General features: G+C 43.2%; 1 protein-coding gene across 1 annotated transcript; it reads left to right on the top strand.

Moving 5' to 3' along the window:
- Positions 1–413: 413 nt before the first annotated feature.
- On the top strand, positions 414–9753 carry Prpf38b (pre-mRNA processing factor 38B). Its single transcript, XM_052730939.1, has 6 exons — positions 414–940; positions 4113–4181; positions 4385–4536; positions 4617–4677; positions 7086–7309; positions 7776–9753. The coding sequence occupies exons 1-6, from the start codon at positions 659–661 to the stop codon at positions 8620–8622; spliced, it is 1635 nt and encodes a 544-aa protein (XP_052586899.1). The 5' UTR covers positions 414–658; the 3' UTR covers positions 8623–9753.
- The last annotated feature ends 11796 nt before the right edge of the window (positions 9754–21549 follow it).

Genomic DNA, 21549 nt, shown 5'->3' with positions numbered 1-21549 from the left:
CTGACTCTAGTTCTTTCTGGGGAACTTTAACAAAATTAACTCTTGAGACCTCGGATGCTCCCTAGGAGTCAAGAGTCACGCATTCGCCAAGTACGTAAGGGTCACGAGACCCCCTCCCTGCCTCTAGAAAAATCAAACCACCGGAAAAAAAAAAAAAAAAAAACTCTTAAAACACAGCGATCGGGTCTACACACCCTGCCCCAGGGGCAAACTCCCAGGAGAAACCGACCAGCGCAGCCCACAGACCGCCGCAGCGGATCCAGCACGCAGCGACCTCGCGCAACCAGGAAAAGGAACCGCCTGCCCACACGGGCGGCTCTGATTGGCCACGGGCTGAGCTCGAACGCCCGGGCGCGTGGCGTCACTTCCGCTGGGCCCGCCATCTTGTTCCCAGGGGCAGTTGGCGGAAGAGATCGCGCTCCTAGGCTGCCCGCTCTGCCTCGCGCCTGGAGTTCTCGCCGCTTGCGTCTGGCGTCCGCCCCGGGCCCGGGGTCCGTGTGTCGGCGTCTCAGTTGCAGTCCCTCGCTCGGCCCGGGGCACCACGCGGCGGGCTCCCTGCCCCCGACGGCCTTCCATGGAGTAGGTCCGGGACCGTTGTCCCGAAGAGCGCGATCGAGCTTGGCCCCCCTCCTCCCGCCCTCCTTCCTGCCGCGGCAACATGGCTAACAACAGCCCCGCGCTGACAGGCAACTCGCAACCGCAGCACCAGGCGGCCGCGGCCGTGGCCCAGCAGCAGCAGCAGTGTGGCGGCGGCGGCGGCGGCGCCACCAGGCCGGCGGTGTCGGGCAAGCAGGGCAACGTGCTGCCGCTGTGGGGCAACGAGAAGACCATGAACCTCAACCCCATGATCCTTACCAACATCCTGTCGTCGCCTTACTTCAAAGTGCAGCTTTACGAGCTCAAGACCTACCACGCGGTGGTGGACGAGATCTTCTTTAAGGTACGCATCCTCTAGGCCTCGGCACGGGGGTAAGTTCGCCAGAGCGGGTTGTCGGAAATCGGTGGGAGCGCCCCCTCCCCGCCGAGACCTGAGGCTTTGGGGGAGGGGGGCAAAGTTGGCTGAGGGAGAGGTGCGGCTCCCGGCTGGTTTGGGACGGGTCGGGGTAGGGCCGCCCTCTTTTTTTTTTTCCTTTTCAGGTTGTGTGTGTGTGTGTGTGTGTGTGTGTGTTTTGAGAGCCGGGCGAGCCCGCCACAGTCGATCTTTAACCTACCCCAACCTCCCCGGGGAGCTGTTGGGCAAGAGGGCTAAGGGAGAGGAGAAAAGTAATACCAGAAGCCCGTCCAAGTTGACCGTTTTAAAAATGACTCCTTTTTTTGACCCGTGTCGACTAAGCACTCACTTGGTGGTGCTTCTGCTGCCCCTCGGGCCAGCGGAATTAACTGAAGTAATTACTTGAATGTCGGCCTCGTGTTCTTCGTTAACTCTCCAATCCAGACAGAAGTTGGTTAGTGTGAGTGTATCGGGCGGGCCGGGAGGGTTGAGGGTGGCGTGGTGTGCCAGTGCAGAGAGGTAGGTGTACAGAAGGCCTGGAAATTTTCCCGACAGGAAGTCAGGAGTCGGAGGTCTCAGCCACCTGTGCGTTGGGCATAATTAGAATTATCTGGGCCCTGGGCTTCTGCGGCAGGGTCGGTGCTGGCTTGGCTGTGCTGGGGAGCTCACCTGGCGCCTCCTCACTGCACTCTTGTCTCAGTTCTTGTTTCGTTAGCAGGATTGACTCAGTCTTGCAGCGAGGCTCGGAGCAGCCCAGGGTCGCAGGTAGAGGTATGCACTATTAATCATGCTCAATCGCCATAAATGCATTTCCCTGGTTAAATGAATGGCTAATTAGTTTTTTGTTTGTTTTTGGGCCATTGATTTTGGTCTCGCTAACTAGATTCTCCACTTCTTGCAAATTAGGTAGTTCAAAAAATACCTTCCAGGCCTCCGAAGTTAATTTCTATTTTAATGAGTATTTATAGTCTTAATGTCTTTTAAGCATTTTCGCTAGAGCATGTAAAATAAAATGCATCTAATTTTTCTTGTCTTGACACTTAGAAATTTGAGACAGACCAAATATTTTCTGTCGTCTAAATAGACATGTGGAGATGTTGACAAAAAGAAATTCTCTATGTATTTTATTTACCTACTTTTCTCCCAGTTACATGCTTAGGTAAATGAGAGATTTTTGAGATACTGATTGCTTTTTATAGCAAAATCTTTTAACTGGATAGAGTACAGGAGTACTCTTGGTGTTCTTTTACAAAAGCTTGTTAAGTAGGTGTAACTGATAGTAGATGTTTTTAAAACTAGCTTTTAAAAGGTAAGACCTTTTCAATGTGGATATAGTATGATGAACAATAAGTTTATGCAATTAACTTTGAAAACTGGGCCCCTGCGCTTTTGTGACAGGTTGCTTTAAAATACAGACTAATATTTCAAGTTCATTTCAAATGTTGTATTTTGAAACCACTTTTTCCACCAGAAAGGATGTTTAAATTCATTTTTAAAACGAAAGTTTCAGGTGTTGGAGAGATGCCCCGTGGATTAAGAGCATATTATTGCCTTTGCAGAGGACCTAAGCTCAGTTCCCACTATCCACATTGGGCAGGTCACAACCTCCTGTAACCTCAATTCCAGAGGATCAGACTCACACATACACGTAATTAAAAATAAAATCATAAAACATGACCTAAACTTATTATTAATTTCTTTGGATCAAATCTTTGAAATTTATAGGCTTCCAGTTTTGCATTGTATCCACTCCTTTGGGTACTCTGAGGAATAGAAATGGATTGTGGTTCAATTCAAACTGGTACTGCACTTACATGGACAAGGCCCTAGGTTCAGCCCCAGGGGGCTGTGTGGGGCATGACTTACACTGTATGTTGGGAACAGGAAAGAACTGCAGGAGCTGGGCAGAACAGCTTCAATTTAATGTGGGTTTTTTTGTGTGTGCTTGGATTTAAATGGGGGGGGGGAGGTTGGTTTGTTTTTTGTTTTGTATAAAACCACTGAAATGAAATGTTACCATGTATGGGCAGAAAAACTTTGAGAAATAAGGAGCAGGGTTTATTTGTTTTAAGAAACAAAAACAGATCTAATATTTTTGGCTTGTCTCTTTCAGCCTTAGCTTTTTGCACTTTTTGGTTTTTCAAGACAAGGTTTCTCTGTGTAGTTCTGGTCATCCTGGAACTCGCTCTGTAGACCAGGCTGGTCTCTAACTCACAGAGATCTGCCTACCTCTCCCTCCCCAGTGCTGGGATTAAAGGTGTGTGCCACTGCTGTCTGGTGTTTTTAGGTAAAGCTTTTTTTTGTAGGGTGTTCGCTTTAGCAAAGATGGTGCTGTATTATTGATTATATTTGGTATATATTAATAATGTCACACTTAGCTTTTGACTGTTTAAACTCTGTTTGTATTTAGGCTGAATGATCTTGTGGCTTTGTGATTTTAATCTTTAATTAAGAATGAACTTGATCCAGATAAAAAACTAGAAATAAAACGTCCCAAGCTAAGTGTGGTAGTAATCCAAACACTTGAGAGGCAGAGGCAGGAGGTTCTCTAAAGTTCTGAGCCAGCCTGGTCTAAGTAGTGAGATCCAGGCCTGCCAAAGTTACAGAGTGAGACCCCATCTCACACCCACCTCCCTACCCCCCAACCCCAGGCCTTAAGTAAGCACCTTACCTGCTACTGAGCAACATCAGAAGCCCTAGAAAACTTCACTTTATTATGTGGATTTAAATTCACCATGAGACTGCAAAAGCTTTTTTCCTTAGAGTGAGAACTTTTTTTAATTATATAAAAGATAAAATAGTACCAAATAATTTTTGCAAATGTAGGAAATTGTAGAAATTGCGTGACCTCCACATAGGTATGACCTGTCTATAAAGCTAGTTTAATGAGCTGTCGGCTCTGAAACATGCCAGGGGTTTGTTAAATCTCATAATTTGGTAGTATTCTGTCTGAGCAGTTTTCCCACAGGTGATTTCTGTACTTAGTGTGAGTGCAGGGTGGTGTGGATGACACACTACAGCGGCACGACACTTGGGGAGAATTGCTCTTGTGAACTCAGCTTGCTCTACTCAGACTCTGAAGAGGACGAATGTTTGTTGTCTTCCTCTTTTTTATTTCCAGGTCACACATGTTGAGCCGTGGGAGAAAGGAAGCAGGAAAACAGCTGGCCAGACGGGGATGTGCGGAGGGGTAAGTAGAAGTACGTGCATTTTTTTTCCAGTTTTTTTCGAAAATGCAAAATATAAGTTTCCATTGAATTAGGTTAGGAGAGGTATTAGTTTTATGCTCTATTTTTAATTCTAGATCATGGTTATTGATACCTAAAACAGCACCAATCAATAGGCATTAAGGATCTGTTTATTATTTTTTATTAACTCTGTTTTCCTTTAAAGGTTCGAGGTGTTGGAACAGGAGGCATTGTTTCTACAGCTTTTTGCCTGTTATACAAATTATTTACTCTGAAGTTAACTCGAAAACAAGTGATGGGTCTCATAACACATACAGACTCTACATATATCAGAGCCCTTGGATTTATGTATATAAGGTACGCGTGCATTTATCTTCATTTTTAAATAAACATTTTATTTTAATTCCCATAAACTAACAGATTTTTCATGATCTTAGGTATACACAACCCCCTACAGACCTGTGGGACTGGTTTGAGCCCTTCCTTGATGATGAGGAGGTATGTCAGCAAGGGGAATCGGCTTTCTTCGGGCTACTCTGCTCTTGATCTTTTATTTGTTGAAGTTTAATGTCCTCAGAATTTTTGTAAATTTATTTCAGTCCTACTTTTGGGATTATTGTCCTCTTGCTAAGACTTGATGACCTCCATGTTAGGTTAAAATTTTAAGTTATTTGAATATGTTTTAAGAGTTAGTATGTTTTAATAACTTGAATAATAACCTTTTCTCTTCCCAATTAGACTGTATTGTGTTGATCCTAACTTGGACAGCTGATAGTGACTTTCTAAGGTGGTAGAAGACATGTGCTGCCGTACCTATAGGCATGTTAAATCCCCTGGACCTTTGGTTGTTTCCTGTGACTTTTCTCAAACAGCACCGTTCATATTTGCTTATGAGTACAGACTTAGAGAGAGTTAGGATTGGCTTAAATGGCCTGACAATTACACTTTTCCAAGGTGAGGAAATAACTATACTTCTTTTCCGTTTTCCTTTTGAGCCATATACTCAGGACGACAACCGTACACCTGTAATCTTCCTGTTTCAGCCTCCTGATTAGCTAGGATTACAAACTGCCTACGGCTAGCTTTCTCACACAGTATACTTTTTTAGAGACCAGGCTTAAAATTTAAAAAACTTACTACTCAACTCTACTCATATGTGCATGGCTTTGGGCTTGATCCCCAAAACTGCCATCTCCACCCCCACCCCACCCCCAAAAAACCCAAACATTTCTTTTCCTTAAATTAGATTAGCACTTTAGATTTTTTTTTTTTTTCTTTTCTAAATCTGGTCACCGTCTCAAGCCCTGGGACATGATGAGCGAGGCTAGAGTCAGATTAAAATCCTGCCTGTATTAATTTACTTACATATTGAAGACTAGAGTATCAACATATTCAGCTGTGAGCTGTGAGCAATGGTTATTGGTATATCTACTTTTTATCACTGTTTATGTTTCAAAGTTTATATGGTATAGTTAACAGCTACTTCCTGAGTTCAAACAAAAATTTGTTTGATGCTTAGTGTGGCACACCTTTAATCCCAGCACTTAGGCAGAGGCAGATGGATTGCTGAGTTCAGACCAGACTGGTCTGCAGTACATTCCAGGCCACTCAGGGTGAGGCCTTGTCTTAAAAGAATTTTGTTGTTGTTTGATGAATTCATGCTTCTAATGAAAATTTCATTTTTGTTAGATGCCTACCTAGAAAAAAAATCTCACTGATGTAGACATAGAGGAAAAACTTTTTTGAGACAAGGTCTTATGTAACTTGGGTTAGCCTCGGACTAGCTGAGAAAGGAAGGCCTCTATCCACTACTGCAGATCCTGTCTCATTCCCTACTGCTGGGGTTACAAGCATGCCTGTCAAGCCCAGCAGTGGTTATTTTCCTTCCCTGTTTTGGGCCTGTTTACCGAGCTGTTTTTTTAAAGATCCAGAAAGTTAGGTGAAAATCATGATTGTCAACTTTTTCTCCTATTTACATGAGATTTTTTTTTTAAAGAAAGATTAAAGCACTTTTCAAATTGTTGTATTCGGTTTCTGAATGCTTCTGATTTATCTGCTCTTTATTGTATTTACAAGCCTGAGGTCCTCTATTTGAGCTAACATATGTTTTCTTCTTTAGATATCTGCAGCGATTATATTTGGAAATACTGTATATCTGAACACTTAAATGTGTGTGAGTGCAAGCAGTTTTACCTTTAGCTCTTGTTTTCCTGTTTAGATAACAAATCTCACTTTCCTTGTGTGCTTGCACTATAGGTTTGGGACTGACAATAGCTGACTAACATGTCCTGAGCTGTGAGAGGGCATAGCAAGAAGGCCTTCATGCGGTAATGACCCTTTTCAGAGACAATGGTCATCATGGATTATGCGTTTCCAATTCTTTGTTCATTTATTTCTTTTGTACATAACTTTAGAAACCTCACTGCTTCATGGCAGTTGGTTTGCTATTGCTTCCAGTTTTAGCAGGGCTCCATTTTAGATTGCAGCTGTTAAAAGATAACTTTTAGACAGGCATTATCTGAAAGTAGTTTCTACATAGCCAGGTTTCAGTGCTAGGTCTGATGTGTGCAAATGGTCCTCAAGTGTAGGCATGTGGAATACAAATTTAAATACTTGTTCCACATAGTTTAACAATGTAAGGGGCTTTTTCATATTTTTGTTAATGAGTGAGTCAGTTCCCTTTATGCCCAAGAGACTGCAGGGTTTGTTCTCACCTGCATGTATACAATTAGCCCAAATAGTCTTCATTCATTACCAGATTAGGATACAAAAATTGAAATTTTTCTGTTAGTTTTTTATACTTGATTCCAAAGATGGTAAAAAAAATTTTTTTTTTTAGTGTTCACGTATATGTTGAAATAATGGTTTTTTTGTTTAACCAGTAGGGTATCTTTTATGTTTCATAGGACCTAGATGTGAAAGCTGGCGGAGGCTGTGTAATGACCATTGGAGAGATGCTTCGCTCCTTTCTCACAAAACTGGAGTGGTTTTCCACTTTGTTTCCGAGAATTCCAGTTCCGGTTCAGAAGAATATTGATCAGCAGATTAAAACTCGACCTAGAAAAATAAAGAAAGATGGCAAGGAAGGCGTTGAAGAACTAGACCGGCATGTTGAGCGAAGGCGGTCCAGGTAATGTAGCAGCTACTGTTTTAAATGGGCCTGTGCAAAGTTGGCGATTCTTGGGGAGTGACAAGTTCTTAGGACAGACGTTTGGTTTAGTTACTCCCCTTCAAAAAATCGTGGATTTTTTTCTCCCACCACATTTCTAGTAAAATTGTGCATCTATAGTGAGAACAGTTATTTTTTTGTGCCCCTTCGGTGCTGAGTATTGACATACGCATACATGCTAAGCAAGCACTCTGCCACAAGCTACACCTATCCAAAGTTTAATGATATTTGGTGTATATGTAAGGTGATGAAATTTTTAGAGTAGATTTGGTTGGTTCATGTGTGCAGAGTACTAGGGAGTATTTGGTATTGACTGTCAGTCCCAATGGTCTGAGAGTGTGCCAGGCACGTGTTCTACTGAGCTACAAGTACCCCGGCCCTTCTAGTGTTATATTTATTCCAGTTTCTTCCTTTCCTCTTCTCTCAGGTCTCCAAGGAGATCGCTGAGTCCACGGAGGTCTCCAAGAAGATCAAGAAGTAGAAGTCATCACCGGGAGGGCCATGGATCTTCTTTCGACAGAGAATTAGAGAGAGAGAAAGAACGCCAGCGACTAGAGCGGGAAGCCAAAGAGAGAGAGAAGGAAAGGCGAAGATCGCGAAGTATCGACCGAGGGTTAGAACGCAGGCACAGCCGCAGCAGGGAAAGGCACAGAACTCGCAGTCGGAGTCGTGATAGGAAAGGGGATAGAAGAGACAGGGATCGGGAAAGAGAGAAAGAAAATGAGCGAGGTCGGAGGCGAGATCGAGAGTACGATAAGGAGAGAGGCAGTGATCGCGAAAGGGACAGGGAGAGGTCAAGAGAGCGGTCCAAGGAGCAGAGGAGTAGGGGGGAGGGGGAGGAGAAGAAGCACAAAGAAGACAAGGAGGACAGGCGACACAGAGACAAGAAGGATTCCAAGAAGAAACACAGCCGAAGTCGAAGCAGGGAGAGGAAACACAGAAGTAGAAGCAGAAGCAGAAATGCAGGGAAGCGGAGCAGGAGCAGGAGCAAAGACAAGTCGAGCAAGCATAAAAACGAAAGCAAAGAGAAGTCCAACAAGAGGAGTAGAAGTGGTAGTCAGGGGAGAACTGGCAGTGTGGAAAAGCTGAGAAAACGAGAACACAGCCCGAGCAAAGAGAAGTCTGGAAAGCGCAGCAGAAGCCAAGACCGCTCCCACAAGAGAGAGCATGGGGACGGCAAGGACCAGTCAGACAGACAGGATCACCAGAGGAGCCAGAGTGGAGAGCCCGAGAGCCAAGAGAAAGAACATAAAAACAAAGATGAGGCTGTGTGAAGATTTTGTAAAATTGGATCACATTGAATCCTATAAATGTTGATTAAATTCTGCTTTTCTCCCCCAAGTTGAGGTTGTGCAGTAGTTATGCACTCTTTGAGCTCCCCGTAGGCTGTGTTTTCATTTCTTTTGTGTAGGGAAGTGCCTTTGTAATCCCATTTAGTGCATTGATGTTTTCACCCCGTTGAGTTGACACCTGATGCACAGATTGTTCTTGCATTTCTGTTTGTTTTTAAAATGTACAGTCTGTACATATGTCCTGAAAATGTTTTAATTCCTTTGGCATGGTTGCCATGTTGGTTAAATTTGTATAAGGCAATAAACTGCCACTAATTCTATTTTTGTTTGGTAGGTGTGGGATTATGGTTGTGTACTGAAGTTAGCATGGCTGTGCTTTTCATAATAGAATGCTAAAGACTTTGGGAATGGATCTTGGATGTTTGTTTTAGGAGAATTATGTGCTTTCAATATACATGAAGGCAACAGTTGTAGGGTTAACATTCTTGTCCACTGTATATTACCTTGGAAGCTCTTGTTAATATGTTATACTTAATATTCTCCACAGTTAATGTTAGAGAAAATTTATGAGAGGTTTAAATTAGGCTGTGATTTGATCAAAAGTCCTTTTAGCATTCTACCTCAAAGGGACACTGTTAGTATGCCTAAAATTTATTCACTTAGTTTCCTTTTTTTTTTAAACTACATTGACATGTGCTTTTTCCCTCCTTGAATTCTTTCTCAGATTTTAAAAGTACTATATTAAAAAAAAAAAATGTGTAAAGCCTGGCATTGCAACAACCCTATACTGACCAGTGATTGGGAGAGGGTGGGCACATGAGTAAAGAAGCATTCAAGCCTCAAGCTTCCAAAGCATTTTTATAAATGGAGAATACTTAAATTATGAAACAGCTTGATAGAGTATCCTTTTTTAAAAATTCAAAACTTTTTTTATTGATAATGAAGACTGCTGTTTGAGTTTTTAAACTTAATCTAGGACAGAAGTATTAACTAATGCAGTGCTGCGTTATTTAAGACTATCAGCAAATTATTTGATAGATTGTTCTTATGACTTGTATTCTGATTTCAGAAAACCATCATGAGTATGGAATAAATACTGGATTAAATCCTTTATCCTGGGTGTTGGCTTTCCCCCCATTTGTTAACATTTAAGAAAAAATATTGTGGAAACTGGTAAAATGTCTGCATTTTTGTGTAGAGGATATCTTGAGCAAAAGTGACTTTTAAAACCATGCATTGCTCAGCCTGTAAAGGTGCTTGCCACCAAGCCAGACCTGAGTTCATCCTGGGAAGGAAGGAGAGCCCTCTGACTTCAACACCATCTCGTGGTGTGCACATGTGCCCCTGTACACTTTTTTAATCCTTGTAGATTGTTTACTAGAATTCTTAATGGCACGGTTTATTGGGGCGGAGAGGGGGGTTATGTTTCGGTGGCTTTTTCGCTTTGTCCACGTCAAAGGTGATTGTTGACATACTTGGATTGTATTAACACCAAGTATGTTTTGAAAATTTCTAAGATCTTTTTTAGAACAAAAAATAGAGATCAAAAGAGAACGTTGATTGCAGCATAATGACCTTCTGTTAGGGATTGTCTTAACCCACTGGCTAATATTGGCCGATTGAAGAGCACTCAGAAGTTATCTTACAAAAGTGTCCAGTGTGCTTCAGCAGGAGACATTTGTACCAACTACTTTTAAGGGGAAAAAAAGATTTCATTAAAGGAAGGAAATGCTCGTTAAAACGCTCTACTACAAAAAAATCTAGTCCTGTTTCAAATTGAGCAACTAGAAATTAAAGGGTCAGCAAGATAGTTCCGTGGATGCTGCCAAGCCTTGACAACCTGAGTGACCTTCAGAAACCTGCAAGTCCTCTAACCACATGTGTGCTGTTACTGCCCAAAAAAAAAAAAACTTTGAAGGAGATTGGAAGGGTATTGAGTAATAGGTCAGGTTTACATTGAATCGAATTTTTTTTATTTTGCAGTGATGGGGAGTCTAACCATGGGCTACCTGGTAGGCAAGTGCTCTCTTGCTGAGCTGTGTCCCAGCCTTTAGCAAACCTTAAGCTACTACTATATTTGAAGTGTGTGGTGGTGTATTGTAGGCAGAATGGGGAAAGCTTTTGGAGCGCCTTAAAATGAGGTGAAAGTACTCAACAGCTGAGTCTCAGGAATTGTTTTCAAAGGATGCCTTTGGTAGGTTGAGGACATGTAATAGCATTGTCACATGGATGCCTGCTTTACTTGGACAGTGGCTTCCTATGACTGGGGAGATAAGTTGGCTCTAGAAGATTCATTAATCATTTCTTGGGACCTGGGGAAGTTGGAAGAGTGCTTTAATAGAGCCTAATATAGAGCTGGGCATAAAGAGGGCCACACGCCTTTGGGGGGGGGGGAGGCAGAGGAGGCCAGCCTACTCTATAGAGCAAGTTCCAGAACAACCAGAGCTACACAGTAATGTCTTGAAAAAGCAAAGAAAAAAATAATATAAGCGCCCTTTGTCATTTTCTGTGAACTTAGAAATCTTTCATGTTCTTTTTGCAACTGCTTTATGTCTGTGTTAGGTCCTGTGGATGACTCAGTATATTCTTGTTCTTAAATTTTAGTATAAAACATTAGTATTTATGCTGCACAATAATCTTTATGATTGAGGCTCTCTGTTGCTTTATGGTGTTTTTGTCCTGCCCACCCCCGTTCTGGGGATCCAGTGCAGTGCCTAGCACACACTAAGATTCTATGACTGCATCCTCGGCTTTAGGGGCTGAACCTTTTAACTATAGCCATTCAAGGGGAAACACGTTTTATAAGTCTTGGCTCCCTTTGAAAGCATCTTGTCATTCCTTCCTATATGATCCTATAGGATTTTCAAATACCTCTGAAGTGACATTATTTGTTACTAGAAGGAACAACATGAATACAACAATGTTTGTTACAGCTAACTTCAAATCCGGTCTACTCTGGAGGGAGTACCTCCTGGTACATAGTGTGGGGCACAAGGGAAATGTGCTGAGTGAGCGCTGTTTCCAGTTAGGCGTGTTCAAGGCAAACAGCTGCCACAGTCTTGTCTTGATTAAAATTCCTAAGGAAACTGGTAGTTTTGATTTTCAAGTGTAGCCCACCAATCCTCATTTTTTTTAAGATTTATTATTTATTATGGGGGGGAGTAATTGCAGGTGCCCTTCGAGACCAGAGAGGTCCGACCCCCTGAAGCCAGAGTTAGAGCTGACCTAGTGCTAGGAAGCAGACAAGAAGCACACTGTACACTCAGCCACTGAGCCATCTCTAGCCTCTTCATGGTCACCCTAACATCCTAAACAGTACATAAAAGTGAATGATGCTTGCTAAGCAAATGAAAGAGCAGCCCTATCCTCTGATCCCTCTTAGGAACCTTGGCATCACCAGTTCCTAGATAACCCAGCATTCTCAGTAAGGCAGTCAGTCTTACTACTACTCCGAACATTTTCCCCAGACACCCTTATCCGGCCACCCCCATCCCCTTCCATGCCAAGTTTTGTGAAGCTGTGTGTGGGAACCACTACTGATTTATGTATATCTCGTTTTCTGTGTTGGCTCCAAATCCAGCCTTCCCAGCCCTTCCCTGTGATCTATCTGGAGCTGGCCATTCCACACATTGTTCTCTCCCAGCTGTCATCAGAATGCTGGAGGGATGCTGCAGAAGTGAGGACCTGGTTCCTAGTAGTAACTGCACTGTGTAGGAGCTTAGCTTTAGGACACCCCAGGCACTTGGTCATCAAATTGCAGTGGCTTCTCAAGGAAGTGAGCAGAGTTTCCAGCAATTCCATAGGAACCCCAGCAAGCCTTGCTCCACCAGACAACTTCCCCATGAGTTTCGGCAGTACTCCAGTGGAGGGAGACCTAACTTTTGTCGGGGAGGGGCAATCCAATGTGACATCATTAAAGGATCGAGTTTTTTATTTCTTTGTTCCTAAGACACCTAAAATCTTAGCTATTTTGTAATATGCATGTTTTTAATTGAAAATTCATACAATATATTCTGATCATGGTTTCCCCTCCCTCATCTCCCATATTCTCCCCACCCATCCAACTCCATTCCTTCTTTCTCTCTTAAACAGGCAATTGGAAGCCATAATATATAAGCAAAAGACCAGTGAGATTTTTTTTTTAATGCACAAAGCAATGGGAGACAAAATAAACCCCATCTACCGCTGGGCACGGGCTCTGCCCTTCAGTGTGGTTTATATACCCAGTGAGACTCCACTGAAGAAAACTGATCTTTCCTTTGCAAACAGTTGTTGATTGGAGACAGTTTCTTGGTTGAGGGTGGGAGCTTGTGTCCATGTCCCCTCAGCACTAGGACCCCGTGGTCTAGCTACCTTTGACACTCCCGTTCTCCTGCTCCAGCCGTCAACATCTCAGCAAACAGGGCCACAGTTACAGCCTCTCCAACGGTGATTGGCAGGCTTGCATGGTACCATTTTTTTCCTTCTTTGGGATCTCTGCCTCATCCCTAAAGGTAGCATTGTTTTTCTATATGCACCATTTCTCTATTTTGTAGATATCTTTATCCTTAGGGATTCATATTCTCCTTATTGGTTAATCATTCTTTGCATCAAACCTTCCTTATTGAAGTTGTGTGTTTTCTGTGTCCTGACTGGATCCAGGGTATCATGATGATACTGGCCATATTGATGCCACCTCTTCACACTGCTTGTGACCTCTGATACACTCTAGTATAAGGAAGGGCTCAGCTGAGCAAATTTGCTAATAATTACGCAAGTGAATCAGACTGGCTCCCTGCAAGCGTTTTAACTAACAACAACATAAGGTGTGGCAGGTGTCCCTCAGTGATGAGTGCTGGCCTGGCATGTGCAAGGCCCTGGGTGGAATCCTCAATGACAAGAACAGAGCCAACCTTAGAAGACTGGACCAGACTCACACACACAAGGATGGGCACACGAAAGAGATCCCGGTACATAAGTCACTGGACCTTGAATCTGCCTTGTTTCCCGCTGGCTCTCCAGGCTGTCTGGTTTTTATTTTGTTTTCTTTGAGTTTGGGCAATGAATATCCTTGTAATTTCTCTGCTTTCCTTAGAAAAGTCTGAGTTTCTGTCCCTTGGAACCAGGAGCCAACTCTGGTTTCTTTTTACTCTTATCAGCATCGAACCTTGATGGGGGAGGCTCTGCCTAGCGTTCCCTTACCTAGAAATTCTACCTAGCCTCAGCACCAGCCCGGAAAAAAAAGTCATACTTGATTTGACCAGCCAACCAAAAACATTTTAGGTGCAATTCCTTTTCCTTGGTAGAAATTCTCTGCCCAAATGTAGAATAGGATTGGTGGAAGGAAGGAGTGTGACTTGGGGCCACTGAAATGTAGTTTCTTACTGTTTCCTGTGCAATCAAGCCTGCTTCGCCTTTCACCCTTGGAAACAATTGGTGTATGTGTGTCCCGGGGAGCAGACCCAGGTGTAACACGAATCTTAAAAGTTCTTATTAATAAAAACAAACCCAGAGGCAGGTATTAGGGTGATGCTGAAAGATCAGAGAAACAGAACAAGCCACAACTAACCTCACCTCGCCAACTTCTCAGCTGATCCTGTTTCCTCAGACTGGAAGCCTCTGAGTCCTCATCCAAATGGATCTCAGCTGAACTGCTGCTCAAAAGCCTAAAAGCTTAACCAGCTCTAGTTCCTGGGTTTCATGCCTTATATACCTTTCTGCTTTCTGCCATTACTTCCTGGGATTAAAGGTGTGAGTCACCATGCCTGTCTGTTTCCAGTGTGGCTTTGAACTCACAGAGATCCGGATGGATCTCTGCCTCCAGAAGGCTAGGATTAAAGGTGTGAGTGCCACCATTTTCTGGCCTGTATGTCTGTCTAGTGACTGTTCTGTTCTCTGAACCCAGATAAATTTATTAGGGTGCACGATATATTGGGAAATACAATATCACCACACCCAGGTCCTTGTGTATTCTAAGCAGGTACTCTGTCACTGAGCTATATCCCTGGCCCCCAAATAATTGTTTGGTTTGGTTGGATTTTGTGTTTTGTTTGTTTACTTGATTTTAAGACAAGGTCTCACTATGTAGCCCAGGCTTGGAGCTTGCCACAGAGATTAGGCTAGTCTTGAACTCAAAGAGATCCATCTGCCTCTGCCTCCAGAGTGCTGGGATTAAAGGCATGTGCTACTGCACCAGGCTACTGAACCTTTTTTTTAAATTATTATTTAAATAGGGTCTTTCTATGTTGTCCTGTCTGTTCTAGAATTAGATATGTAGAAAAGGCTGGCCTTGAACTCACAAAGATCTACCTGCCTCTACCTCCAGAGTGCTGGGATTAAAGGCATACACCACCACACCCCACTCCCTAAACAATTCTCATATATCCCCTACAATCCTCCAATGGCTATTTCAGATTTGGACTCTGCCTCCACACTTATTTTCAAGCAGACTATTAAGTGGAATCCCTCAACTTGCTACCTTCTTTTCTCCAGACTGCGAGATTAGCTGCATTCACACCTGCCTTCCCTCTACCACCACCCGGCTCCTTTTTTTCTTTTAAACGCTCTATCAATTCCAATTGGTGCTGCTCACTATACTCCTGGATATGTAACTGTTCAGTAGACCACGGTCCATTTGCCAGGTGCCACACCCTCAACGAAAACTGACTCTCCCCCTCCCAGAAGCCATCCCGTTGTCCACAGCTTCTCAGTTAGGGGTGAGGCTCCTATGGCTCCCATCTCCATGCTGGAATGTTGACCGGTTTGATCTTGTTCTGGCCGCGTGCCAGCAAGCACAGCTGTTGTGAGTTCATGAGGCTGTGGTCCTGCCATGTCCAGAAGGCACTGTTATTCCAGTCTTCTCTAGCCTCTAGTTCTTATACTCGCTCTGCCCCTCTGCCATGACACTCTCCGAGCCTTGGGTGGGAATGTGTAATAGAGATGTCCCGTGTGTGCTGAGCACATTTCATACACCGATTCTCTTCACTTTGATTAGTTCTAGTTTCTGCATTAACCAGCACTCACTGGAAAGAGTCTTCTGTGATGAGGTCTGAAAGCTGCTTTAATCTACGGGTAGAGAGATAAGGGGCAGAAAAAGCCAAAATTAGTATACAGCATCCTAAATTTTAATCTTTCATTTCAGATGCTTGTCATTCTCTTTTAATATTCAGATACCCTCCAGATCTTGGTACCACTGCTGGGTGTATGTGTGTAGGTGTTGGTTATCAAACTCAGGACCTCACCCTTGCTGTGTAAAGTACTCATCCTTGCTGTGTTAAGCACCACCGGGTTAAATCTTCAACTGGTTACTTCCAATGTTCCAAGTGTTACCCTATTGCACACTAATGCTTAGTCAGCCCATTTTTTGTTGTTATTGTTGTTGTTTTCCTACTGTTACTGTTGGTTTTGTTGTTTGAGACAATATCCTGTAGCTCAGTTTGGCCTTGAACTCACTAAATAGTTGAAGATGACCTTGAATTTCTGATCTTCATCCTTTTATCTTCTGACCCCTTCCTCCAGTTTTTATGCAGTGCTAGGGATCGAGCATGCTGGGCAAGCACTCTATTAACTTAGCCACATCCCAGCCCAGTAGGCTCACTCTTGTAGCTGACCCTGTTCCCTTGCTGTCTAAATTTATGTACTTTCTACTTTGCCGTATCCCATTTCTGAAAATAGGATTCAAACAACTGGTAATTTTGGTAATTCAAAGCTATATACTATACATATACTATATAATTCATTTCTTTAAAAATCATTGTTTTTTGCTGGTGGCCATGTCAGAGGAGCAGCAGTTTGCAAGTGAAGTTCAAGGTGTCAGCCCACCAGGAGGAAACTCTCTGATAGGTCAATCTTGGATAGGTAAGGCCCGGAGATCCCAGACCCCAGAATGTCTTTTGCTTCTGCTGTGCCTTTACATGTTTGCTGCTGCCATCTTTCTCTGGTATCTGGCATGGTGTGAATGGGTGTGGGGAGATCCCCACTGCCTGTAATGTAGTATGTTCATCTCATGGAAACATCCCATTCTACTGGATATTTTTCCTGTGAATTACTATAAACATGATTTCTTCCTAAGCTGTACTATCTAAATGATAATAATAATGTAGTTTAAATAGAGTTTTGGTGATAAAAATATAAACAAAGAAGTGTCACACTGCTACAACACATGAGTTTCTATTGAGGAACTGTATAGACTGTGGCTTAGGTTAATGATTAAGAAAAATAATTGAGTCCCAGTTAGCCCAGCTAGCTTAAATTCTTTTAACCTTAATGTTGGGAGATGTGTTCACAGGTTTCAGAGTGCATCACAGCTGAAACAAAGCTTTGAAAATAACAAAGTTAGACTAAGATATTTTTGTCAAATAACTTTGAGGTGAAAAACCCAAGAAGAAGCCAGGTAGTGGTGGCACACACCTTTAATTCCATCACTTGGGAGGCAGAGGCAAGTGGATCTCTGTGAGTTCGAGGCCAGTCTGGGCTACAAAGTGAGTTCCAGGAAAGGCTCCAAAGCTACACAGAGAAACCCTGTCTCAAAAAAAAAAAAAAAAAAAAAAGAAAGAATAAAAGAAAAGAAAGAAAAACCCAAGAAGATAATCTAAAGTTTTAGAAAGGCATATAATTGAATGTGGAACCCTTTAAAAGATCAGGGAAAGGGCTGGAGAGATGGTTCAGTAGTTAAGAGCACTGACTGCTCTCCCAGAGGTCCTGAGTTCAATTCCCAGCAACCACATGGTGGCTCACAACCACCTGTAATGAGGTCTTTTGCCCTCTTCTGGCCTGCAGGGACACATGCAGGCAGAACACTGTATACATGATAAATAAATAAATCTTAAAAAAAAAAAAAAAAGATCAGGGAAAAAGAACAAAGCAGCCCAGTTATCATTAGCTGACACACCTTTCTTGCTAGAATTGTTTGATGACCAAAGGTGATGATTAATTCCTTATACCCATTTCTGCCCTCAATCTCCTGATATAAGAAACTATTGATGAGTGGGTATGCACCCTTAAGGTTTAAAGTAGAGCTGACTGATTCTTTTTTATATATAAAAGTTTAGGTTTGTGATTCCTTTAAGGTTCCTTATAAGATTACCTTTCAAGATAACTAATAAAGTAATTGGTCCTTTCTTTATAACTGCAAAATTAAGCCTACCAGTAAAAGACCTGACTGAGAAGAATACCTTGCTTGCCCATTCAGTTAATCTAAAAACAAGTTGCTTGGGTATGAATGTATGTACATTATCTTGGGATAATTTATTTTTGAACTGTAATATGGAAAATGTTTAATCATGTAAGGAATATGGAAAACATGCTGTTTTTACTGTTTGTTTTGTATTCATTGTAATCATTCACTTGAAAAACAGAATGTAACCACAGTGTAATTTTTATATTACCTGAAAGATTTTGCTGGGGTATATAAGCTGTAAGGGAAAGAATAGAGTTAAAATGGGCTAGAAGGAAAACATCAAGAATGAGAGAATTGGCAGGAGAACATCAAGATAGTTAGAAGGAGGAGGAAAACATCTAGAGAGACAGAAGGAACATTTCTGGATAGAGATTAAAAAAAGGAGAATATAGAACACAGAATGAAGAATACAGAAGAATAAAGAAGGAAACCATCAAGAGAATGTGTGTCTTTTTCCCTTCACCCCCTCAGAGAGAAAAGTCTTAGTACATGCTGACTCCGGGGATTCCCTTTGAGCCCTGCGTGGATGGGAGCTGCACGTCCCCCAAGGCAGTGACAGTTTTCCAAGCCACAGTTTCTCCCCCTGTCCTAAACCTCCTGCTTTACTTCCTTTAAAACTAGTGTTCCTCAATTATTCTTATCATTCATTGTCCTTGGGAGTATCCCCCTAGGGTTTTAACAGTGCTTAGAAATTTCAACAGATGTCTTGCTGGGGCTTGGATCTTTTTTGTCTTGTTTTAGTTTGATTTTTGAGACAGGGTCTCATATAGCTTAGGCTGGCCTAAAACTTGCTATGTAGCTGAGGCTGGCTTTGAACTCCTGATCCTCCTCCATCCACTTCTCAAGTGCTGGAATTACAGCTGTGTACCACCACACCCAGCATATCATTTAGATCTTAAAAAACCTCCCAGAGAACCCTGGGGTTTTGTCCCCAACTTGTGGTCTTCTAGGAAGTTATGAAACTTGTAGATGGATGTTAAGTCATCAAGGGTGTGCCCATGAAGGGAACATCAGGACTTCCATCTTTTCTCGTCAGTCTCTGCTTCTCGTCTGCCCTGAGGTGAGGGGCTTTCCTCCACCTGCCCTGTCTACCATACTGTTCTGTCTCTAGAGGTTCACCCAAAGGCAATGGGACAGAGACCATGGACTCAATCCTCTGAGAGCATATCAGAAAGTATATCACAGTAATAGATAGCTAGCTGGCTGGCATGTGGCTCCATGCCTCTTCCTCCCTGTTCTTCCTGTTCTTGCCATAGGTCTGTGTGTGTGTGTGTGTGTGTGTGTGTGTGTGTGTGTGTGTGTGTGTGTGCGCGCGTGTGCGTGCGTGCGTGCGCGCGCGTGTGTGTGTGTGTGTGTGTGTGTGTGTGTGTGTGTGTGTGTGTGTGTGTTGGGGGTAGGGGGAGACTATGTCTAGCCCAGGCTATCCAAAAACTCAAGATCTTCTTGTGTCTGTTTTCTGGGTGCTGGTATCCAGGTCTGAACCACAGCATCTGTCTGTCTTTGGCTTTTTGTTTTGTGTATTTGTTTGTTTGGACTAGAATCTTACACTGTAGCCCTAATTGTCCTAGAACTCACTATGTAGACCAGGCTAGCCCCTGAACTTGGAGGTGATTCTCTACCTTCTAAATGCTAGGATTTCAGGCATACACTACCATACCTTCACATAATTCTTCCATGTGTGAATTGACTTGGCTGTTGGTCATGGTGCTGCAAGCACTCTGCTGCTGAATTACACCCCGTCCTGCTGCTATAACCAGCAGTGGTTTCAATGTCTATGGAACAATCTTTCCATACTGAGGCTCCTTGATCTCCAGTGCTCTCTTGCCCTCCACCTAATCTCAGTTGCACTGTGGTACCACCCCAGAACCAACTGTCCATTATCAACAGCTACAACTTGTCCCACCACTCCCGTTTGGACCTGTCCCCTAACGGCCCGCGGCTTTGTGGACGTTTCAAACAAGTACACATTGTGTGTTCCTCTTCCTCCCACACTCACGCGCCCTTGCCTCTCTCCCCACCCTCCACCTCCTGTCGGTCTCCTTTGTTCCGCTAGGCCGTTCTACTTCTTCTTTCACATCAAATATGCACACAGGCTTGAGTTTTCAACACAAAATGCAGGAACCGTAAGTGAGGGGAAAAACAGGATATCTGTCTTTCTGAGGCCGGCTTAAAATTCACTTATTGTGGTTATATCCAGTTGATTCACAGCCTGCAAAACCCATAACTTCTCTTTTCTTTATGGCTGAAAAAGACCACGCTTTCTTCATCCATTCCTCCAATAGACCACGCTTTCTTCATCCGTTCCTCCATTTTTTTGGACATGCAGGTTGGTTCTACAATTTAGCTATTGCGAAACAAACTCCACTAAACACTGATGGGTGGGTTCTCTCTGACATGTTGACTTGGAGTCCTTTGACTGACCACCAACTTCTGTATTTCCTACTTATTTTCTCTAATATTCCATCTAACACTTACCTGATTGCCTGGGTCTTCCAGTCTATTGCCCTGCCAGCTTTTTAGTCTCTGTGGTAGCCCCACCTCAGCCTTCATCGCAGTGAACGAGTGCAAGCCTCGTTTCCTTGTTTATCTCCCTTAGTCTCCGATGCCCACTATCATAAATCACTTCCTGGCAAACATCTTTGACTCCTCGCTGATGTCTTTTCTAGCATGCCTCTTCCTAGTTACTTAGTGATACCCAGAGGCAAATTAAATACAGCTCTCAGTCTACTCTGAGGCTGTATGCAACTGACTGAAGACAAGACAATAATGCTGACTGGTGTTATATCATGAAGTATCAAATCAGTCATAACCTGTCAACAAAGAGGCAGGAAAAGTACATCTGGACAGATAATACGATGGGAGAATAGGGTTTAATCCTTCAGGATGCAGTGTTGTACCCTAAGGCAGTGAGCGCGATTTGGTGCTGTATCCCAAATAGGTAAAGCCAATGGGTCTTGAACCAAGGATGGATGCAGAATTGGCCTTTTTGACCATCACTCCCAGAATCTGAGCTTCCCACCTCTGGAATTCTGGACATGCATGCACTTAGGCTGCATCTCTTGCAATACCCCCAGCCCTAGTGGATGCCATGGTGTGTTACCCAGAATCCCTCACCGGAGCTGTCCTGGATTCAGGCAAGGGACACTGCTAATCTATCTTTCTTTCTTCCTTCCTTCCTTCCTTCTTTCCTTCCTTCCTTCCTTCCTTCTTTCCTTCCTTCCTTCCTTCCTTCCTTCCTTCCTTCCTTCCTTCCTTCCTTCTTTCCCTCTTTTTTTTTTGTTTTTTGTTTTGTTTTGTTCTTTTTATTTTTGTTTTTCGAAACAAAGTTTCTCTGTGTAGTTTTGGTGCCTGTCCTGGATCTCGCTCTGTAGACCAGGCTGGCCTCAAACTCACAGAGATCCGCGGGACTCTACCTCCCGAGGGCTGGGATTAAAGGCGTGCGCCACCGACGCCTGGCACTGCTTCTCTTTCATCCATCAGTCACTGAATGTGTTTGTGGGTATGCGTGTGGCTTTGAATAAGGAAATCAGTCAACATCAGGTCAGAGAAAGACTGCCAAAGCTCATAGCCACGAATACTCCCAGTCACTGAGTACCCACAGTGTCCTAACCAAGCCCTTGTCCCCCCAGAATTCTCCCTGAATTTGTATAAACTAGCACTATATCCTTCAGTCCTGGCCCGTTACTCTGGTCTATTTTTCCTTTTAATGGTTTGCAACACAGGGTATATTTTATCAGCATAGCTGTTGATTT

The sequence above is a fragment of the Peromyscus californicus genome, unplaced genomic scaffold (genome assembly GCF_007827085.1).
Source record: "Peromyscus californicus insignis strain IS unplaced genomic scaffold, ASM782708v3 Scaffold_9__1_contigs__length_137607984, whole genome shotgun sequence".
In the NCBI taxonomy this organism is placed as follows: Eukaryota; Metazoa; Chordata; class Mammalia; order Rodentia; family Cricetidae; genus Peromyscus; species Peromyscus californicus.
The sequence above is the reverse complement of the archived record's forward strand: the minus strand, read 5'-3'. Positions and strand labels throughout refer to the sequence as shown.

Excerpts from the sequence above, each read along its gene's own strand:
- Prpf38b (XM_052730939.1), top strand. The coding sequence starts at position 659 with ATGGCTAACAACAGCCCCGCGCTGACAGGCAACTCGCAACCGCAGCAC. Across the intron at positions 4,678-7,085 it reads CCTTCCTTGATGATGAGGAG|GACCTAGATGTGAAAGCTGG; the intron begins GTATGTCAGCAA and ends TATGTTTCATAG. Across the intron at positions 7,310-7,775 it reads GTTGAGCGAAGGCGGTCCAG|GTCTCCAAGGAGATCGCTGA; the intron begins GTAATGTAGCAG and ends CTCTTCTCTCAG.